The 20,858-nt window shown below is 46.4% G+C and overlaps 2 protein-coding genes across 2 annotated transcripts; both read right to left on the bottom strand.

Annotated features, from left to right (window-relative positions):
• Positions 1-111: 111 nt before the first annotated feature.
• On the bottom strand, positions 112-11,216 carry LOC136548791 (calcium-transporting ATPase 5, plasma membrane-type-like). The gene is made up of 9 exons (XM_066540187.1): positions 11,140-11,216; positions 9,789-9,903; positions 9,664-9,706; positions 9,132-9,247; positions 8,904-9,035; positions 7,822-7,911; positions 2,282-2,351; positions 1,463-1,533; positions 112-675 (listed from the first exon to the last, which is right to left on the bottom strand). The coding sequence occupies exons 2-9, from the start codon at positions 9,882-9,884 to the stop codon at positions 112-114; spliced, it is 1,182 nt and encodes a 393-aa protein (XP_066396284.1). The 5' UTR covers positions 9,885-9,903; positions 11,140-11,216.
• Positions 11,217-15,852: 4,636 nt separating this feature from the next.
• On the bottom strand, positions 15,853-20,250 carry LOC136552059 (KH domain-containing protein HEN4-like). Its single transcript, XM_066543606.1, has 7 exons — positions 19,725-20,250; positions 18,799-19,218; positions 18,254-18,505; positions 17,161-17,538; positions 16,818-16,900; positions 16,579-16,687; positions 15,853-16,274 (listed from the first exon to the last, which is right to left on the bottom strand). Exons 1-7 carry the CDS (start codon positions 20,211-20,213, stop codon positions 16,134-16,136), a joined length of 1,872 nt encoding a protein of 623 aa, XP_066399703.1. The 5' UTR covers positions 20,214-20,250; the 3' UTR covers positions 15,853-16,133.
• Positions 20,251-20,858: the final 608 nt, after the last annotated feature.

The raw sequence follows: 20,858 nt of genomic DNA, 5'->3' as shown, positions 1-20,858 counted from the left end.
TCCAGCATTGAGGTTCGGCTGGGCGCCGCGGCACGGTACGCCGAGGGCAATAGGCCCAGCGCAGGGCCGGGGGCACGAGCACGGGAAAGGCTGGCACCGGCGTGGATGGCCCTAGCGTGGACACGACGCAGAGATGAAGAGGAGGGGAAAAGGGACCGGCCATGGCGGCCCAGCGAAGGAGGCGTGCCGACGGTGGGGCACTAGGGCTGTTGCGGGTGGGAGGCGCGGAAGATGGAACGACGCGGGGAAGGCGCGGGCCATGATGGGGCTCAGCACGGCGACGTAGAGGAGCTCGAGATGAGCGGCCGCAGAAGGAAGGAGTGGCGCTGTGGCGTCGATGGGCGTGGCCATAGCGATGGTGCGGGCGCACGGGAGGGACAGCGTGGGGAAACTGCAGGTCCAGTGCGGCCGAGGGGTGCGGGAGCGCTCGCTCGCGGGGAAGGGCAGAGCGGCGCGTGGGGCGGTGGCGGCCACGGCGCGCTGAGGAGCAGCAGGCTCAGCACGAGGCCGGGGCACGCGCGTGGGGATGGCCGGCACCGGGTGGGGAGGAAAGCGCAGGAGCAAGGGCGCCTCTTCCCACGACAGCAGAAAAAAGGAGGGGAAAGCAGCGTGAGACACGGCAGGGCAGCGCAGAGAAAAAGTCGATGCAGACAGGGACAAGCCGAGGCTGGCAAGCTGAGACAGGTCTAGCACGACATGACTCGGCCCAGAAAAACAATCAGAGACAGAGGCATACAAAGGCCATAGGAAAAACAAGGAGACGCGTGCGAGCTCGCCAACCATTTCAAGCACGACGAGGGGAGCAGGACGGGACAACACAACGTGGCCAGTAGCGGCGAGCACAGGAAGGTGAGAGGACAAGGCGTGGCTGGGACAGAACCACATGCACCAATTTCAGATGCCCAGCGCAGTGGACCAGTTCAAATGCGATTGGATGAGAGGCTTTGCAATGCAGAGAAATACAGAGCCACGACGAGAACGAGATGGTGAATAATTGCCATGCGACGAGTACGTTGTACGCCGGGAAAAATAAACGAAGCTGCTGCGCTCTCTCTCTCTCGTCAGTTCGTGCTTATCAAAATAAACCCGTGAACACACATATATATATATATTCTATTTATTAATGGATTTTATTTTATTTATAAAAGTTGCTTCTCATGCTTAATCTAACAGAACAAACCGTTCGCTAGCATCGTCGTTCGACATTACTAAATATCTTTATGCACTGAGTAATTTAACTTGAGCGCTTATTTGAGTCCACAAAACTGGATCATCCGATTCACTTATCACATCAAGTATATTTAAATAAAAAATTCAGAGAAACTCGTTTCGAAAATTTTACTTAGGCCTAAATCACGATGGTAAACAAGCTCGTAACATCAGGGGTGTTACAGTACTGACATAGAATGACTGTCTATATGCAGAATTAAACCCCAAAATAAATGCGTATAAACGTACTCACCTCAACTTGTATGTTTCGTTTCTCCTCATTCAGATGTTGAAACTGAAGTGATTGTCTATAATCACTGGTTGCTAAGAAAGTTGTGAAAAAATAAAGTATCAGAACAGAACAAGATGACTCGGGGTACTGTAACATGAGGGAAAGCCGTAAAATAGAACATGACCATATTTAAGTGCAGTTTTTGACATATGAGCATATTTTTTGAGTGAAAACAGTAGGGGAAGCCTATATAAGAAAAGAAAAGGCAAAAAGCAAACAGGTTTCTCTTCAGAAAATAAAAGAAGAGGAATTAAAGGACGGTCCAGAAGAACCAGGTCTCTCCAGGAGAGAGGAAAGAGGAAAAAGAACCGGTCCTTCTCTAATACCTAAGATGTTTGGTGTAATGGTTGGCACATAACATTCTTTTTTTTTTTCTCGAGCACGCATAAGAACTGCATGCCATTGTATTAAGAAGAGTGAAAATAGTGGTCCAATTACATTGCCAGCAAGGGTAGGTGTACTTTTACATTTGCAGAGTAGGACATCATGGCTCCTAAGCTTGAAACCCTGCAAGACCATTTACTTGAAAGAAACTTGTGTTGACTACATTAGGCATGACCGGTCTGCATCTGTGCCCCCAAAACACTACTTAATATATATTCCTTAATCAAGGCCTGATTTGCCTGAATGAGCTGTGATGTGAGGCTTGGTTGGTGGTTGAGATGTGGGTATATTGCCTACCTTAGACAATAACTTAAGCTTATTGATGAACTGATGCTGGCATAACTTGACAACAGTAAAAGAAAGGAGAGAGCTAACTGTAAAACACAAATTGTTTACCTGTAACAAATATCACAAGGAATACGGCAAAAAATATGCTTCCACCATCATACCATCCATCTTTTACACCCTAAATCGTGGAAACAAGAATAATCATGGATCCTAATCAGCCAAAGTGTTATTTAATCAAAATTATATCCCAGTTGAAACTGTAGAAGTTAAGTCCTGCTCCCAGTTATCACTTAGTTATCTGTGCTTAATTATGTTTCTGCTATTAAGGCCTTGGGCAGCACAAGTGACTGTGCAAGTACCCAGGCAGTTAGCTGTTTAGTTAATGCTCTAATGAGCCATCAATGTAATCAATGTGATACTTATCTCTTATATATGAAAGAGCAGTCGCCTGGGTGGGTAATCCCTGGCTGAGTAAAAACACTCTGTACCTCCAACAATTGGTACCAGAGCCTAGGTTAGACACCTCTCCTTCATCTTCTACTCGAGCCCCCTCCCCTGCTTTCTCATCCATGGCCTCGACATCTTCTGAGCGCCGAAGGAAGGCTGCCAAGGGCGTCAGCGATGCGGAGGACTCTTCTGGCCGGGCCGCGCGCTTGAAAGCTGCAGAGGAGGCAGCTGCGCAGGCGGTCCAGGCGGCGCGGCAGGCGGCGGCGGCTGCAGAGGAGGCGGCTAGGACCGCGCGGGTGCTGAGGGAGGAGATTGCAGCAGAGAAGGAAGAAGAGGAGCTGGAGTATGAAGAAGAAGAGGAGGAGGTCAAGAGCCCGCGCCGGAGGTCTCCATCTCCGCCAGTCCGCAGGCGTGGCCGCGGTGGCGGGCGTCGGGAGTCGCCTGTGTACGACAGGGTCGTATACAGGGACTCGGGCAGCAGCACGAACTGGCCGATGCTGTCCAAAACGAACTACCACGAATGGAGCCAAGAGATGAAACTGCGAATGCAGGCCCGCGATCTGTGGGACGCAGTTGAAGGAGAGCGGGTCTCGTTCCGCGACGACCGGCGGGCTATGGAGGCGATTGTCGCAGCAGTTCCCAAGGAGATGGGGATTCCGCTCATCGACAAGCGGACGGCGAAGGAGGCGTGGGACGCCATAGCTGCTGCGCGCATCGGCGTGGACAGGGTCCGCCGCGCGACGCTGCAACGCATCCGCCGCGACTGGGAGAACATCAGTGTCAAGCCAGGAGAGAGCGTCGAAGATTTTGCCTTCCGCCTCTCAACTCTGCATCGACAGCTTGTCCTTCATGGTGATCAGGACATCGATGAGAGGCGTGTGGTGGAGAAGTATCTGCGTACAGTACCGTCGAAGTATGCGCAGATTGTGGTTGCTATTGAGCAGTTTCTGGACTTTGACATGCTCACGCTTGAGGAAGCCACTGGGAGGCTCAAGGCTGTTGATGACCGTGAAGAGCAAGCGCCTACCGAGCCAATCACCGTCGGCGGCAAGCTCATGTATACTGAGGAGCAATGGCGCGCACGCTGGAAGAAGGAGAAGAAGGGCAGCGGGGATGATTCTGCTGGCTCTAGTTCAAAGAATCAGCGCGGCGGCGGCCAAGGCGGCGGTGGTGGCCGCGGTCGCGGCGGCTGGCGAGGAAAGGGCCGTGGCGGCGGCCGCGATGGTGGACGCTGTGGCGATACCTGCCACAATTGTGGCCAGGAGGGCCACTGGGCAAGAGACTGCCCTCATCCACGCCGAGACAGAGATGGTGACCGTGATGGTGGCGGTGACCGTGGCAGCGGACGGGGCAGAGGCCGTCGTGGCGGCGGCCGCGGTGGCAATCAAGGCCAGCACGCTGGTGGCCGAGGGGGCGCAGGCGGCGGTGACGGCGGCCACAATGGCCGTGTGCAGTATGCAGAATGCGAGGATGATGGGGCTCTGTTTCTGGCGCATGGGCTCGTTGATCTTGACAAGTGCGCGCCGGCATACACCTATGCTGCTCAAGAGGTGAATCTGGAAGAACCAAAAGCCCGCGCCTTCCTTGGTGCCAATGGCGATGAAGAAAAGGCAGATGTGTGGTACCTTGATTCAGGAGCTACACACCATATGACTGGACGGCGTGAGCTCTTTTCTGACTTGAACACGGACGTGCGAGGCACGGTCCGATTTGGAGATGCGTCCAAGGTTGACATCAAAGGCATCGGTTCGATTGCTTTCGAAGGAAGAACTGGTGAGCATAGGGTGCTGCAGGGTGTGTACTATATACCAGCCCTGAAGAATTCCATTATCAGTCTGGGTCAGCTTGACGAGACTGGTTCCAAGGTGGAGATATATCACGACGTGTTACGTATCTGGGAACACACTGGCCGTTTGATTGCCAAGGTGAAGAGAGGGGCTAACAGATTGTACACACTCCAACTTCATGCAGTCCAGCCACTTTGTCTTGCAGCATGCAGAGGAGATGTAGCGTGGCAGTGGCATGAGAGGATGGGGCATTTGAATTTTGATGCACTCCGCAGACTTGGGAAGGAGGAGATGGCGCGCGGTGTCCCGGTTATTGACCATGTGGAGCAGGTGTGTGACACCTGTGTCACCACCAAAATGAGAAGGCGCCCGTTCCCAGCTGCAACACAGTACCGTGCCAAACAGCCCCTTGAGCTGGTGCACGGCGATCTTTGCGGACCAGTGACACCTGCAACACCTGGAGGGAATCGATATTTCCTGCTGCTCGTCGATGACGCTAGCCGTTTCATGTGGGCAGCGCTCATACCAAGCAAGGATGCAGCAGCAGAAGCCATCAAGCGCATCAAACTGAGCGCAGAGGCGGAGAGTGGTCAGAAAATCAGGGTGTTTCGCACCGATAATGGAGGAGAATTCACAGTTGCTGATTTCGCTACCTACTGCGCAGAACAAGGCATTAAGAGGCACTTCAGTGCTCCTCACTCACCTCAGTAGAATGGGGTAGTTGAACGGCGCAATCAGTCAGTAGTGGCCATGGCAAGGGCACTGCTTAAGCAGAGGGGCCTGCCAGCTCGGTTTTGGGGGGAGGCTGTGATGACAGCAGTCCACATACTGAACCGATCACCGACACGTGCGTTGAAGGGGATCACCCCATATGAGGCCTGGCATGGACGTTCACCAACTCTGGGACACATGAAAGTGTTTGGGTGTGTGGCATACACAAGGAAGCTCAGTCAGCTGCGCAAACTTGATGACCGCGGCGAGGCCGGCGTGTTTATTGGTTATGCAGAAGGAGCTAAGGCATATAGGGTGTTTGAGCCTGTGAGCGGGCGTGTCAGGATCAGCCGTGATGTTGTATTTGATGAAGAACATGGCTGGGATTGGTCCTCGCCGGAATCTGGGCCATCAGCTGTGAACAGCAGTGAATTCACAGTTGAGTATGTCTGGTCAGAGGAGGTGAGCGAACCAGCGCCGCCGTCGTCGCCTCTGCTCCCGGATTCACCAAGAACACCCGCATCAAACAGCCCAATTGGAGTTGAAGGAGCAGAGGGCTCCGCATCAACTCATCCTCAAGCTAATTCTGCTCCAGCGGCACTGGAAGTGTCACCACCGCCACCAAGTCCTCAGATTGAGCATGCCACGCCTCTGGAGGATGATGATGATCGACTGGATGCTTATCACGAGGATGAACCACTTCGCTACAGAACTGTCAGCAATATCATTGGCCAGCAGCCCACACCGCCACCTGCAACTCGCCTGTTCGCAGAGCTGCATCTGACGCACTCTGGTGAACCAACTTCGCATACTGAAGCCAAGAGAGATCCAGCGTGGTGCGCAGCAATGAAAGAAGAGCTGCGATCAGTAGAGAGAAACAAGACCTGGGAGCTTGTGAAGCCTCCTGCTGGTCACCGTCCAATCACCCTGAAGTGGGTGTTCAAATTGAAGAAGGACGAACACGGTAATGTTATCAAACACAAAGCCAGACTTGTCGCTCGTGGCTTTGTCCAGCAAGAAGGCGTGGATTATGATGATGCTTTCGCCCCTGTCGCACGCATGGAATCCGTTCGAGTCTTGTTGGCTCTGGCAGCACAGGAAGGTTGGTCTGTTCATCAGATGGACGTCAAGTCCGCATTTCTGAATGGAGACCTCAACGAGGAGGTATATGTGCATCAGCCGCCTGGCTTTGTTGTTGCTGGACAAGAAGACAAGGTGTATCGTTTGCGCAAAGCTCTGTATGGCCTACGGCAAGCACCAAGAGCATGGAATGCAAAGCTTGATTCAACATTGAAGAAGAAAGGTTTCAGACAAAGCAATCATGAAGCTGCAATCTATAGGCGAGGTTCTGGAAACTCTCTGTTGCTTGTCGGTGTGTATGTGGATGATTTGATCATCACAGGGGCCAAAGAGCAGGATGTTGAAAGCTTCAAGGCTGAAATGAAAGCAACATTTGAGATGAGTGACCTCGGGCTCTTAAGCTTCTATCTGGGCATTGAGGTACAGCAGAGCACCGATGGCATCACCCTTAGACAGACTCACTATGCCAAAAGGATACTGGAATTGGGTGGTATGGTGGACTGCAACCCAGCAGCCACTCCTATGGAGGAAAGGCTAAGATTGAGCAAGAAGAGTACAGCCAAGGAAGTTGATCCAACACAGTACAGGCAGCTGGTTGGAAGCCTGCGATATTTGGTTCATACTCGACCTGACTTGGCATTTGCAGTCGGGTTTGTGAGTAGATTTCTGGAGAGGCCCACCATAGAGCATCAGCAGGCAGTGAAGCGTATCCTTCGGTATGTGGCAGGCAGTCTGGAGTATGGCCTGCACTTCACCAAGGCATCCAGTGAAGCCAGATTCATTGGCTACTATGACTCAGACTTGGCTGGAGATATTGACTCAAGCAAGAGCACTACAGGTTGTCTATTCTTCCTAGGCAACAATCTGGTCAGTTGGCAGTCCATTAAACAAAGAGTGGTTGCCTTATCTAGCTGTGAAGCAGAGTATGTTGCCATGACTACTGCTGCAACACAAGCTCTGTGGCTGTCCAGGTTAATTGCTGAATTGTTGGGAAAGAAAGTGGAAGTAGTAGAGCTGCGAGTGGATAACAAATCAGCAATAGCACTTGCAAAGAACCCTGTCTTTCATGACAGAAGCAAGCATATCAGAATCAAACAACACTTCATCAGAAATTGTGTTGAAGAAGGCAGCATCAAGACTGAGTTCGTCGCCACAAATGATCAACTGGCAGACATTCTGACTAAGGCCTTAGGCAAGGCCAAGTTTGAAGACATGAGAAGCAAGATTGGGATCATGAAGATCAAGGATGGGGGAAGCAGGTCTTAGGGGGAGAACTGTAGAAGTTAAGTCCTGCTCCCAGTTATCACTTAGTTATCTGTGCTTAATTATGTTTCTGCTATTAAGGCCTTGGGCAGCACAAGTGACTGTGCAAGTACCCAGGCAGTTAGCTGTTTAGTTAATGCTCTAATGAGCCATCAATGTAATCAATGTGATACTTATCTCTTATATATGAAAGAGCAGTCGCCTGGGTGGGTAATCCCTGGCTGAGTAAAAACACTCTGTACCTCCAACAGAAACTTGGTGGGTAAGACAAGATGACTACTACATGTTCGAGAGAAAAAAAAAGGACAAAATGACTACCCATGGAGACGAGAAAAGATCATCAGAATGTCATAAAGATACCTCTGTTGCCATGCCCAGTGATAATGATATAGCAGCAGCTACCATTAGAATTACAAGAGTTAAATCCTGACAGGCTTCAAATACAAAATACTGCAGATAAGGAAATAATAAATATTAAATTTGAAGACACAAGTTGTATGTTTCAAGCAATGAAGTGCTAGTGAATAATAAATATCACTAAGTGTTAATTTGTGTTCTAAAGTTTTCATTTTGAAAATACCACATGTAAATTTAGAATTATCAAATCTTTATTTGTTCCACAACATAATTAACATCCTATCTCGGTGGCGGAATAAAGAGGAAGTATTGTTATCAAATCATCTAGTCAACCATAGTCGTCATGGGACCAACCAGCTGACTAATCGTGGCTAGTCGTCCACTAGACCGATTAGGAGTCTAGTTGGTCCGAATTGTCCATATAGTCATCCTGTGCACTCCAGGACTAATATACCATATAGGATAAAAGCAAGCAGAAAGAGTCTAAAAGCACTAGGGCACAGATTCTTGTGAGATTTGATGGCCAGTTGGCCACTTATCCACATTGGCACATTTGCACATACGTGTAAGCACTAGGGCACTGATATACCATATAGCATCAGCCACATAGGTGCATGTAAGCACTAAGCAGAGAGTAGCAGCATAAGCATGAGGTACGAACAGCAGCAGCAGCAGAGCAAGAGGCAAGAGCAGCAGCAGAGCTAGAGCAAGGGAGTGTTGCAGAGGTGCAGGGCAGAGCACAAATCAAACGCACACGCAGCATGGCAGCAAGAAGATGGAGGACGATTGGAGGACTCGATGAGGAGCTCATCTTCAGGATGGCCAGCCTACCAGCTCGCAGAAGCCCAGTTGCTCAGGCAGCCCAATGCACAAAGTGAAAACTAGTCGTTTTCCATCCTAATCAGACGACTAATTAGTCCGGCGACTTGGAATCTGGTCGGAAATCGTGTCGGTAAACATAATTGGGGTCATAGCATCGGACGACTTAATAACACTGAGGAAACATAGGAAAATATAATACAGCTCCCTAGAATAAATGAACTAGGAGTGGTTATTACAAAACAGAGGCTTAGAAAATTGTGTACCCAAATGCTTCTTCTTTCCTTGCGTGGATATGTGTTTGCCCCAAAAATATCTCTCCTCCGCATCAATTCATTCTCATCTGGACTAACTCCTTCGTCTAAGTCACTCTTTAGTAAATCTGAAAGCCCCTTAACCTAAACGGGAGCATTCTGTAAGAAATATGTCATCACCGTAGAATGAAAAGTATGAAAATAAGATACAGATCCAAGTAAATTTTCAATTGAACCTACCCCTCCAACCTCCTGGAATATAATAGTGTCATGGTCTCTGTTCAGCATTTTGAGTTTTTTCAGATCAACTGAAAATCTCTGAGAGAGCGTCTCATCTTTTATGTTAGTGCAATACTCTGCTTAGATAAAAGCATTAAAAACATCACAATTGTATTTAACTACAATTAATCCAGAGAGAGAGATTTATTGGATTTGAGGGAATCATTTTTTTATTGGATTATATGGTGACAAAATTGAGATTGTTCAAGGTAATACATGTTGTGATAAAGCACGTGAATAAATATGACATATCATATGATCAGGAAAATGTGAGAGCGGTACAAAGCTGAGGGTCACTCAGATGTAAGAGACTTAGCAAATTTAACATATGAAATGAAAGAAGAAATTTACAATGGCATTATGATTACTACCAAATGGGAGATTTAATAATGACATGTCACTATTCACATGGGATTTCCCTTATTACATGACCATTTTGCAAGGATGGTGTAATCTTCCATTAAGCTTAGAAGTTAGACGATGAAAGCAGTACCTCCTAGGTTCTTCTGGCCAGCCTCCTTGAAAAGAAATACTGCCTGAAGAATTCAGACTTGGAATAAAAAATGTATTTACTTCAGAAAAGAAAAGTGTTCCTTCAACTAGCAAATAAGATATTACTCGTATCACTTGTGCATGGGATCGTAACATTCTTCTTAAGTTCTCTTTCTCTTCCTCCCTTTCCAGGTCTAGAGTATCTAAAACGACGAGAAGCATTGAGCACCAGAGCAGCTTGCTGAAATGAAAAGTGAAAAGAGAACATGCAGTCATAAGTACAGCCTCCTATCGAAGGATGAAACAAACTTTACTAATGTTTCTCGTAAAAGTGTACATGGTGGTTAGGAGTAACAAGTATTAGGATTCAAAACTTGTTACTATACTCAAGGGGAATTACATAGCCAACAAACTTTCTGATTTCCACGAGTGTACATACAGTGATACAGGAGTATTCAGAAAGCAGTATACCATCGTTCTACTGAATACAAGGCTGCCCCAAGCTTCAAAGTAATGTCTCTTAACATTAAAACCTCGAGAAACGTGCCCAAAGACTTGTAGCTTAGCACGAACTGATCCTTCCATCAGTACCCAGCATTCATCCAAGATAACTCTTTAATTCAGTGAAGACATCAGAAGCAGAGTATAAATCAATCACAAAAAAGGTGACAATTGCGAGGCAAAGCAGATGTCCCACGCAAGAATGGACTGCACAGAGGAGTCTGAAGGAACTTCTCAAGCACAAGCACATTCTCGAAGGGGGAAAAAAACTCCACCATAATACGATGTGATAAAATGGTAGTACAGGGATGAACAAACTAGTGGTTTTCGAAAAATCCTATCATCATTTAACGCGGCATCTACCAATATACTCTCTCTGTTCTAAATTATAAGTCGCTTTGACTTTTTTTTACATCCATATCTAGATGCATAGCAAAAATGAATGAACCACACAACTCAAAGCAAAACGGATGAACCAAATAAGTAAAAGCAACTTATAATTTAGAACGGAGGGAGTACAAGTTACCAACTACACGCTGTTTCGCGGTGTGGACCGCAATGCGCAGGTTTGAGCTCAACTGCTCGAGCGTATGGTAATTTCATCCCGAACTAAAAAAACGCTGAATTTGAACCGAACTGTAGTAGTGGAGACGCCGTACCCTCCACCATCGCAGTTGATCCTGCGACGCGTTCTTACTGGGTATCTCGAATGCGTCCTCTCCCTCCAGCACCTGCTCCTCCTCATGCGCCGGCGGCGGCGAGCTCCCCATCACCAAGGCCATCCGCACCCCGCGCAGCGCCTCCACCTTGGCAGATGGCAGGACCCCGCGAAGCCGAGGCACTGATCACTGCGCAACAACACAGCAGCACGCACAGGGCCGGCCGATCGGCCATATCAGAACGACAAGGATCTACGACGACGCTGGAAGGATCGAGATACCGGGGGCGGCGGCGGCGGCGGCGGCCATCGCCTCACCTCGGACTTCGCGTGCGCTCCAACGGATTCGCCTCCGGCTCCGCCTGCAACGTCAGGTACCCCTCCCTCTTGCGGTGTGAGCGAGCGCGAGTGCGTGACAGTCTGCATGCGCGCGGGTTTTCTGCTCTTTTTATCGGGGAGCCGTTGCGACCAGTGCAGCGTAGGAAGCTTCCACGAAAGGCACTGTGCGTCGCTTCGACCGTTATACTGACATGTGGGGCGGAACAGGATGGCCCGCAGGTCAGTCTTGGAAAAAGAAAGCCAACGGTTCGTTCTTGAGGTTTGATTTTGCTCTTTTTTAATAGGGCGTGGTTAAGTTCCCAACCTAGACCCCGTCCGCAGGCCCACACGGCTGCCCCTCGTCTCGTGTCCTGCGCCTGCTTACCCACATCGCGTCTGCTGCACCCGCCCGCAAATACGTGGGGTCCATCCACACCAGTTGGGACACTGTCTCCATCTTTCTGTGTCAGACATCGAGGCGAGACACTAGAAAGGCGAGGAGTGAGATAGTTTTGAAATATTCATCTGCACCAATTGCAATATACGATTGAAAACAAATAAAATATTTGAAATATGCGTGTTTCAAAAACACAAAAAACACTTGAAACCATCGTAAACATACGCAACATCCAGATAATACACTTACATTATATGTGTGAAAATATATACAACATCTAGATAAATACACTTGCAACATACGTCGAAAAAATAGATGAAACATTGAGAACATGAGCTTGTAACATACATGTACAACCATTGCAACATGTGCAATATCCCGATCTACTTTTGCAACATCCGTATAAAACAGTTGCAACATACCTGTCAAACATTTGAAGCACTTGAAACAAATGCTTGCAACATGTGTTTTTCACCCTTCTTCAATATGACGCAGCGCAGAGCAGGGGACAACCGGTTCCAGCCAACTGGTAGCCGAGGATGGTGGCGTGGCCTGGCAATGGCCAATTGCGCCTGCGCCTGGGCTGGGCCTGGCCAACAACGGCCCCCTCTCCTGGCTACCTGCCAACCTGGCCTGAGCGCGGCGAAGGACGGAGCACGGCAGCGCGCGCGTGGGACGGAGGTATCACTACACTCGCCGATCACGTGCATGGAGCTCAGAGGCGGAGGGCAAGGCGCCGGCAACCAAGTCCGACGGCAGCTGTAGTCGGTGGGGCGGCTGATAGTGTACCTCATGCGGAGGATTCCTCTTCTCCGCGGGAGACGGAGGTGCCGTGGGGATGGGGGCGCCGTGGGGGATGGCGGGCGGCGACAGCGCGCCGGAGTGGGTGGTGGAGCGGGATGGAGGCGGAAGCGCGACGGATTGGGACGGTGGAACGACCGCATGGTGCCCTAAAGCCATGACGCATGAGCGAGGAATGGGGGAGATGAGTTTCTGTGGGGATTTGTTTTTTGAGAGAGCGGCGCGAGTAGAGCGAGGCGTTTGGGTTTCTAGACGTCTTAATGGTAGCATTATCATTTTTAATATATATACTCACTCAATTTCGTTGGAAGTTGTTAGCTTTTTATGTAGGGTAAAGTCCAATTTACAACCTTGAACTATCGCCAAAGTCCGGATTTCAACATCGAAATCCAAAACCGGATAACTTTGGCCCTCAAACTCTTGAAACCGTTCAACTTTCAACCTTGGGCTAGTTTCTGGGCAGTTTTGGCGTATGAACAGTAACTTTTGATATTTTCGGGAGATGTCGAAATTTTATATTATTTTTTGAGCATCTTAACGTTCTCAAATGAAAAAACTCAAAACTATAAAATTGTAGATCTCGTTGAGAGCTACAACCTTGATATAAAAAGTATTTTCATTTAACTCCATACAAATAATATATTAGTGCTCTAATGCGGCAAGCGCTAGTAAGCGATTATTATGGTGCTAAAATTTTATATTATTTTTTCGAGCATCTTACTGTCCTTAAATAAAAAAAGAAAACTATAAAGTTGTAGATCTTATTGAGGTCTACAATTTACATATAAAAATTATCTTCATCGTTTTGTCGCGTGACGAGACTCAAATTTTAAAAAATAGAAAACCCTTCCATACGATGTCAGATGAAGATAATTTTTATATGTAAATTGTAGACCTCGATGAGATCTACAACTTTATAGTTTTAATTTTTTTTTATTTGAGGACAGTAAGATGCTTGAAAAAATAATATAAAATTTCAGCACTATAATAATCGCCTACTAGCGCTTGCCGCATTAGAGCACTAATATATTATTTGTATGGAGTTAAATAAAAATACTTTTTATACCAAAGTTGTAGCTCTTAACGAGATCTACAACTTTGTAGTTTTGTGTTTTTTTATTTGAGGATGTTAAGATGCTAAAAAAAATAATATAAAATTTTGACACCACCCGAAAATATCAAAAGTTACTGTTCATATGCCAAAACCGTCCATAAACCTGCCCAGGGTTGAAAGTTGAACGGTTTCAAGAGTTTGAGAGCCAAAGTTATCCGGTTTTAGAGTTCGAGGTTGAAATCCGGACTTTGACGAGAGTTAAGGTTGTAAATTGGACTTTACCCTATTAATATATATATGTTTGTACTATGCATCAAGGTATATATTATATCTAAATAAAAACTATGTATCTAGAAACGTACGTAAAAACGCCAGAACGACTTTATAGTTTGGAACTGAGAAAGTATATATTCTCGCCCATTGGATTAGTTGGTTGGCTGCCTGAGTCGCATTTGCCTTTTGTGCCAAACATTGAACCGCAGTAAAAGGTTTTCTAGAGACGGGGCCCATTTCATCCTTAAATAAGCTGAAAGATGGAATATGGACAATACCCTAAAAAACATGTATGTCATTGAAAAACACATTGCAAACAAAGCGTAGCTCAGCTTCTTAATCTTCTTGCGGTGGAATTTACACGACCGGGTTCGAGTTTCTGACTGATACAGCCGGATGAGTTTGTAACTCCTCCCATTTACAGCTAACTATTCTTTTCGTAGTATTTGTTAATCTCAACATATATTGGCTACAAGAAAGAACCATTGTAATTTTACCTGTAAAAAACATGAGCAAGAGTTATTTACTGGAACTAGTTGAAAATGCTTGTATGCAAGACTCTTTTGCCCCTTGTCTCAAAAAAAGAAGACTCTTTTGCCCCCATTTTTGGTTCTTCTTCAGTTCTTCTGTTCTTCATGATAATGCAGGAACCAGTCCTTACTCCGTAGGTTTCAAATGTCAAAATGATGAACTGCTCGGTCATTTCCCTAGCGTCTTGGTTAACAGCCAAGAGACATATCTGCAGTTCAACCTCAATAATAAACATATGCATGCATTTCCCATTTTCCCATATTCCTGCACTACCGTGGCATAGACATTTTGCAGTTAAGCTAACCCCGAGGTAGAAACTAAAATGCATTCCATTCTGTTACTTTCGGTTTCCTGCCTGGCATAGGCTGTTGGAATGAAGCTGTGACGATGGCAGATATACCTGCTACCTTACAAGAGGTCATGCAAAATCCATGAACGCGAGAGGGCTGACGTTTTCAGGAAGGTGGTTGCTTCTATGCAAAGGAAGAACTTCTCTGCACTAGGTCAAGACATAGAGCCTGTCAGCAAAACAAGAGTGTAGTGCAGCCACTTGGATCAGATCAAAGTTTGGTGGGAAAAGAGAGTAAAATTGCTCATTTGAAGGGTAATTTGTATACGTTCAAAAAAATTACGTTAAAAAAGGGTAATTTGTATCTTCTCCAAAAGATACACTTCAATTCGTCACCCTTGTTGCATACCGCGCTACCCAGCCGCAACTGGTAGCTAACTACTATGCTTAAAAGCGCAAGATGCTACTAGTACAGTTCACGCATGACGCAAAGCCGGTGACGAGACGATTTGTTCGTTGACATCCTTGTCCAAAGCATGCACGCATGGGATGGGAATTTGTCGTGGTAGATGGAACCGAAAGCATATGAGCAAGATATGCTACAAATGTCAGGCTTGCAATTGCCAAGAACTTCCTTGGGAAGACTCACAGGTTTTTTTTGGACCAAGTCCATAAGCGATATGCAGATTCACAACTGTTCCTGTCCTGCAGTCTAGGGACCAGCCTTGTTCGTTTCGCTGAAATTGGTTTATACTGATGCTTATGTTGATTTGTTATAAGAGGAAAATACTGTTCGTTTGCTGAAAAGTACTCCTGAAGTCCATAAGACTCACAACTCTGTCCTGCTGTCTAGGCTCTACTGTGTCAGCTCCAGGCTGCCTGCCTTCGCAGAGGGCAGAACCAGAGGATCTGTGGCTCATTCAGGACTGAAGGCTCAAGGCAGCGTACATCTTATTTGGATCAATGCATATTCCAAACTCTAATGCTCCATTGCTCCCTCTTCGAGATTTCCTAGGGTACAAATCGGCCGGCTAATCACGTGTACTGGCATTTATTCTTGGGCTTCACTAATCTGATCTGGTCCACACGACCCCTCCAGCTCAATGGCAATTACACTGTCCATTTGCACTGGCACGTCCTGCACTGGTGCTGGTACGTAAGGAGTTACGTAGGAAAACTAACGCCATACGGCGTACGACCATAGTCAATAATGTTGGATCTCAAGGGGTGGTTGACTCTGGTCGTCTATGTCTCAACAAGTCAAGTTGTGCCAGCACGAAGCAGCAGGAACTGTGACCACAGTCGACAGATGGCATTGCCTGGAAATTACATATCCCAATCACACGGAGAGCTGCCTCCCAACCAAGAGATGAAATCATGAAATTTTTCTCGACTACCAATGATGGCATGGGGTGAAACATTCCACATAGGTGCAACCAACCCACCACATTCCATGTCATTCCCCGAAACTAAAACACAAGACTACAGAAATGTACATCGATGTTGTTTTTACAAGGCATGCATCAGCTTTACCTACATCCACCTCGGTACCAATGGTACATGTACATCCAATCAGGGGCCAAATTCTGCCCATGGAACTGCTCTAATAAAATTGAAGAATCAAAAACAAATGATGGTATTGCATAGTATCAATCATACAGGCCACAGAAGATGAAGGCATGAATCAGGCTCTCTGCCTTCTTTGTTTGTTCGGGATCCCCACATATAACAATTATTGAGTTTGTGTCACCAGGTTTTGGATCATGAACTGTAATTGAAGCACCTGACATCTGGAAGATAAACATTACCAAAGAGCTTTAGGACTTTGGATACTCCAAAACGAAATAAAAATTTACAACGTGATTACAATATTATAAAAAATGAACTAGTACGATCCTACAAATAAATATGACCAAGTGTGCATGGACTACATTCTAGCGAAAGGACAAACTGACATGGAGACAGGGGGTCTTTAACTTGATGATAAAGTTAAAAGCTGTGCGGCATATCCTTGTTGCCTTGATGAGCACAAGGCAACAAGAGACGGGCATAGATTAACTGGATGTTAGATAAATAAAAGACAAGACTATGTACCTTTCTTATTTCTTCAATTTCACTGCCACTGTTTCCACAAACAAAGTCTATATACTTGCAAGGAATAACAACTTCAGTTGTAGTACTTGGTGTAGCCACTTGGTTTTCACTGGTGAAGTAAAACAGACAAACAGTCAGTCTTTAGGATAGAAACCCTAATTTCTAGAAGAAAGTTTATAAGAAATATAATCCAAAAGAGAAGCATCAAACTTGAAAAGAACACTTGGCAGTTAGCTTACCTTGCCACTGGTCCCTTTCTCAAATCTGTGGCCGGCACTGCATCAGGCATGTTTCTGGGAGCTTCACTGTTTGTCCTCGGTGCCTGTCCATGAAAACAGACTTAATTCTAAGCAATTCAACCACTACAGTCCCCAAATTGGAACGAAATGCTATGTGAGAATGGTAACAGCCTAGTACAGAATTCTATAAACTCTGACAATAGCCGTTCCAAATTAGGCTGCACATGTCAAAAACTCATAAAGAAGACATTTGTGAACACCACAGCTAAAAGAAGTGGTAAACACCAGTCCCCTATAATCCCCACCTTAAAAATCCATCTAAAAATAAATGCATGTAGCTTACCTCAGGAGGCCAGGTTCTTGGTGAAGGCTGTTCTAGAAAAGGGCGAGGACCTCCTTGTTCACCACCATACGAGTATGGCATCCTATCAGCACCCATATATTCCATCGAATGTACAGGAGGTGGCCGTTGATCACCCGTTTCAAAGTGGCCCATAGGAGCATCAGGTCTGAAAGAATGCATAGGGTATGGAGGCATACCCCCACTGGGATGTAGGTGCGGAGGAGGTGGTTCTTGTCTTGATTGGTGAACTGGGATGTTTCCAACAGGTGGGTATGGAGGCATGCCTCCACTGGGGTGTGGCTTGGGAAGGATGACATCCCTGATCCTTCCAGTTATATGAAGTAATGCATCCTGAATGGATTGGAAGCTACCAGTGACCTGAGAAAGAGGTACTCCAGAGGTGAATAATATGTTTCCCTTCTAGGTTGCTAGATCTTTACTTGTTCATTACCTGATCAAACACTAGTATGAATAATCAAATACATTTTTTAAGGGACAGTTCAGGTGAACTTTAGAAAACTGATTGATTTAGGCAACGTATAACATGCATCATTTGGACATGGAGGATCACTACAGTATAACAAAGATTGGAAAAATTATCCCAAAAGAATTACAAAATATGCAACAAAGTAAAAGAAAAATAAAGTCAATTCTTCTTAAAGGATTCCTGCTTTGAACCATGCACTGCTTTTCCATAGAAAAAGCATTCTAGATATTCAATAACCGGACACCTTAAATTATAGCTGTAAAACTCATTGCTAGTAAATGATCTTCACCGTATAAACCCTATGTGGCTTGAAGGATAACATAGCAGAACAGGCAAACTATTTAATGTCGTTCAAATCACGTCAGAGTTTATTGGCATTTTCCATCAAGTGTTTTTAGTTATCCAACTTTGCATTTATACCACACAACTAGATTAAAAAAAACACCCTCCAATCCGATGCAGCAAGTAGCTTCCAGGCATATTAGTGAAACCTTCAAAAGGTCATGCAGACTTATGTACAACTGTACCATAGCATGCATAGAGTACAGCATTGTTTCTAAGGATTCAGAACAAAAAATAGGGTGGTTTATTACAACTGTGATATACCTGAACCATCTCATCATTTCGCTGTGCGCATCTTGGAATTTGTTCATTCCTGAAAATTCGAATGCTAGCTCCTGTAATCTTTCTCATCTCTGTAATAATGGATCCACCTTTTCCTAGCAGGCAACCAATATGTTGTGATGGAACGAGAAGCCTTGCAGGTGTAGGAGAAGTTCTATCCATAGGTGCCTCTAAGATCCTAGAGTACACCTGAACAACTGCATCTTGCGCTGGAGAATGCATCATGTCAGAATTCTGCACCAAGAGATACACATCCATCAACCAATATTACAGACAGTAGATAATATAATTCCAAGGAAAAATTAATCCCAAATCCCTATTATAATTTGGCAGAATATAGTGACATCAGTCAACTAGCCAGGCATTTGGATGATATGACAGTTCTCGAAGAGGAACAGACACAAACACCAAATTACCATAAAAAGAACTCTTGTTCAGTTGTTCCTCATAAGGAAAACAAAGATTTGTGATCACTTCAGACAAAACACTGAAACAGGAGTAAAACCTTTTTTGGCCCATAGACATACCTCACGTACAGATATTGCAACGACACGCTCATCTGAATCAGCAACAGGCTCTAAAATCTTTATACAAGCACCAGTTTCACTTTGCAATGCCCGAATAGTGGAACCATCTTTTCCAATTATGCTGCCCACCATTTCATTCAGAATTATCATCCTGAACACTATCTCTTGTTCAAAAAAGAATCTAGGACCAGGGGCACCAGCATTGCTTGGATAATTCCTTGTGTGGTAATCAGGTATGTGTGGTGGTAAATAACTTCTTTGAGAATGAGGATCCATGCCAGGGGGACATCCAGGACCACTACCTGGAGGCCCAAATGGTCTTCCCATCAGAATATTATGCGTGTCTGGCCTAGGATTATCTTGGAGGCAGATTGAAACTGCTAACAGTGCTTTCCGTACTTGAGGAAAGCTCCCACTTATCTAACAAGAAAAGGTTATCATATCAGAAAGACCTGGATTTTGAAGATTAAATAGCCAAGTGAAAGATTAAATAGCCCCTGGAATGAAAAACTTGAGCTATGGATTGCCTAACTACTGAACTTTCTGGGAGCAAAGTATAAAGCAGGAAATATTACACAAGTTAGCTGATTTCAATCTAATCTACTCATATGTTCTGGTAGGCATATGAGCATATTACTAGGGTGGTGCTGAACCTTTTCTGTTATATGCTATACAAAGCACCATGCTCTCGAAGTATTGTCTTTTCACGATTCTATACTATCGGTCTGTCACAACGCAGTACTTGAGATCATTTTCTGATTCACAAATCACAAGGAAGCATCAATATTTCCACCAATATCACAAGGATTTACTAGCCAGGGAATTCCAAGTTTCCAGCTCACCACTAAGCGATAAGAAAAGGTGGTCTAATTTTCCACCCAAGCAAAATTGAAGCATCTGTGTTAAATCAAGAAGGGCAGACGTACATGGATCAGCTCATCCCCCGGCGGCGCAAAGGGGGGCAGCTGCTCTCTATTCCGAAACACCCTGATCTGGGCGCCACTCTCCTGCCTCATCCGCTCTACCGTCTTCCCTCCCTTCCCCAGGACGCATCCCACCTGCCCACCGGCGGCCAGCATCCGACAGCCCACGGTGCCCGTCACCTCCCTCTCCTCCTCTTCCCCTCCCATCGCCTCTTCGCCCTCGACTCTGTGGCCCACCACGTGCTCCCACGCCCTGACCGCCGCGGCGGGGGCGTCCGGCCCGGAGATGACGAGCACGGCCTCATCCCCCACGGGGGGCTGGTCCACGTGGAGGTCCCGTGAGGGGCGGAGCGCGGCGGCGCGGCTTGAGGGGCAGAGCAAGCGGAGCGTGGTGGTAGGGCGCCTGGTGGAGGGGGAAGGGGTCGAGGAGGAGGAGGAAGAGGAAGCGCCGGCGCCGGCGCCGGCCGGGATGGAGACGACTTCCATGGGCATTGGACGGTTAAGCTAAAACCCTACTGCTAATGGTGTCCTTTTTTTATATATAAACTACTGCTACTGGTGTCAATGCTCGCTGACCGCCGCAGTTTATTAGAGAAGGCTAATAATACAGTCGGCTTGTTGGCTGTAAGGTTCCTTATAGCCTTCTTTCAGTCTACTTATATAGTAGTTGGCTCTTTACAGTTAATACATGTTCCACTTATCTCTCTCACAGACTTTTTTGGTTCTTGTGTCCAAGCCGGCTGTAAGCTTACAGCCCGCTTCTCCTCTCTCTCCTCCCCTCTCTCCTCCACCTCAGCATTTAGTCGGCTTACAGCCTGCTATTATACTTGCTCTTACGGCAATTGCTGTGGCGGAGCGCACGGGTTCGGCTGGCGCTGATATACGATCATGAATTATTACTTCTGACTAGTTTAATGTGAGAGAAAAATATTGTTCTGACACACTAATGCCTGAATGCTAGAGTGGATGGGAGAGAAGAAAAACGGGCCACATAAGAGAAAAAAACTATGTGAGAGAGACCAGTGAACCATATATTAATAGTAAAGAGTTGACTACTATACGAGTGAGCTTACGATCAACCTGCCGGCTATATTATTAGCCTTGCTCTTAAGCATCGGCAGCATTCAACGTTGACAC

The sequence above is a fragment of the Miscanthus floridulus genome, chromosome 4 (assembly GCF_019320115.1).
Source record: "Miscanthus floridulus cultivar M001 chromosome 4, ASM1932011v1, whole genome shotgun sequence".
NCBI classification, from domain to species: domain Eukaryota; kingdom Viridiplantae; phylum Streptophyta; class Magnoliopsida; order Poales; family Poaceae; genus Miscanthus; species Miscanthus floridulus.
This window is presented reverse-complemented; position numbering and strand designations above follow the sequence as displayed.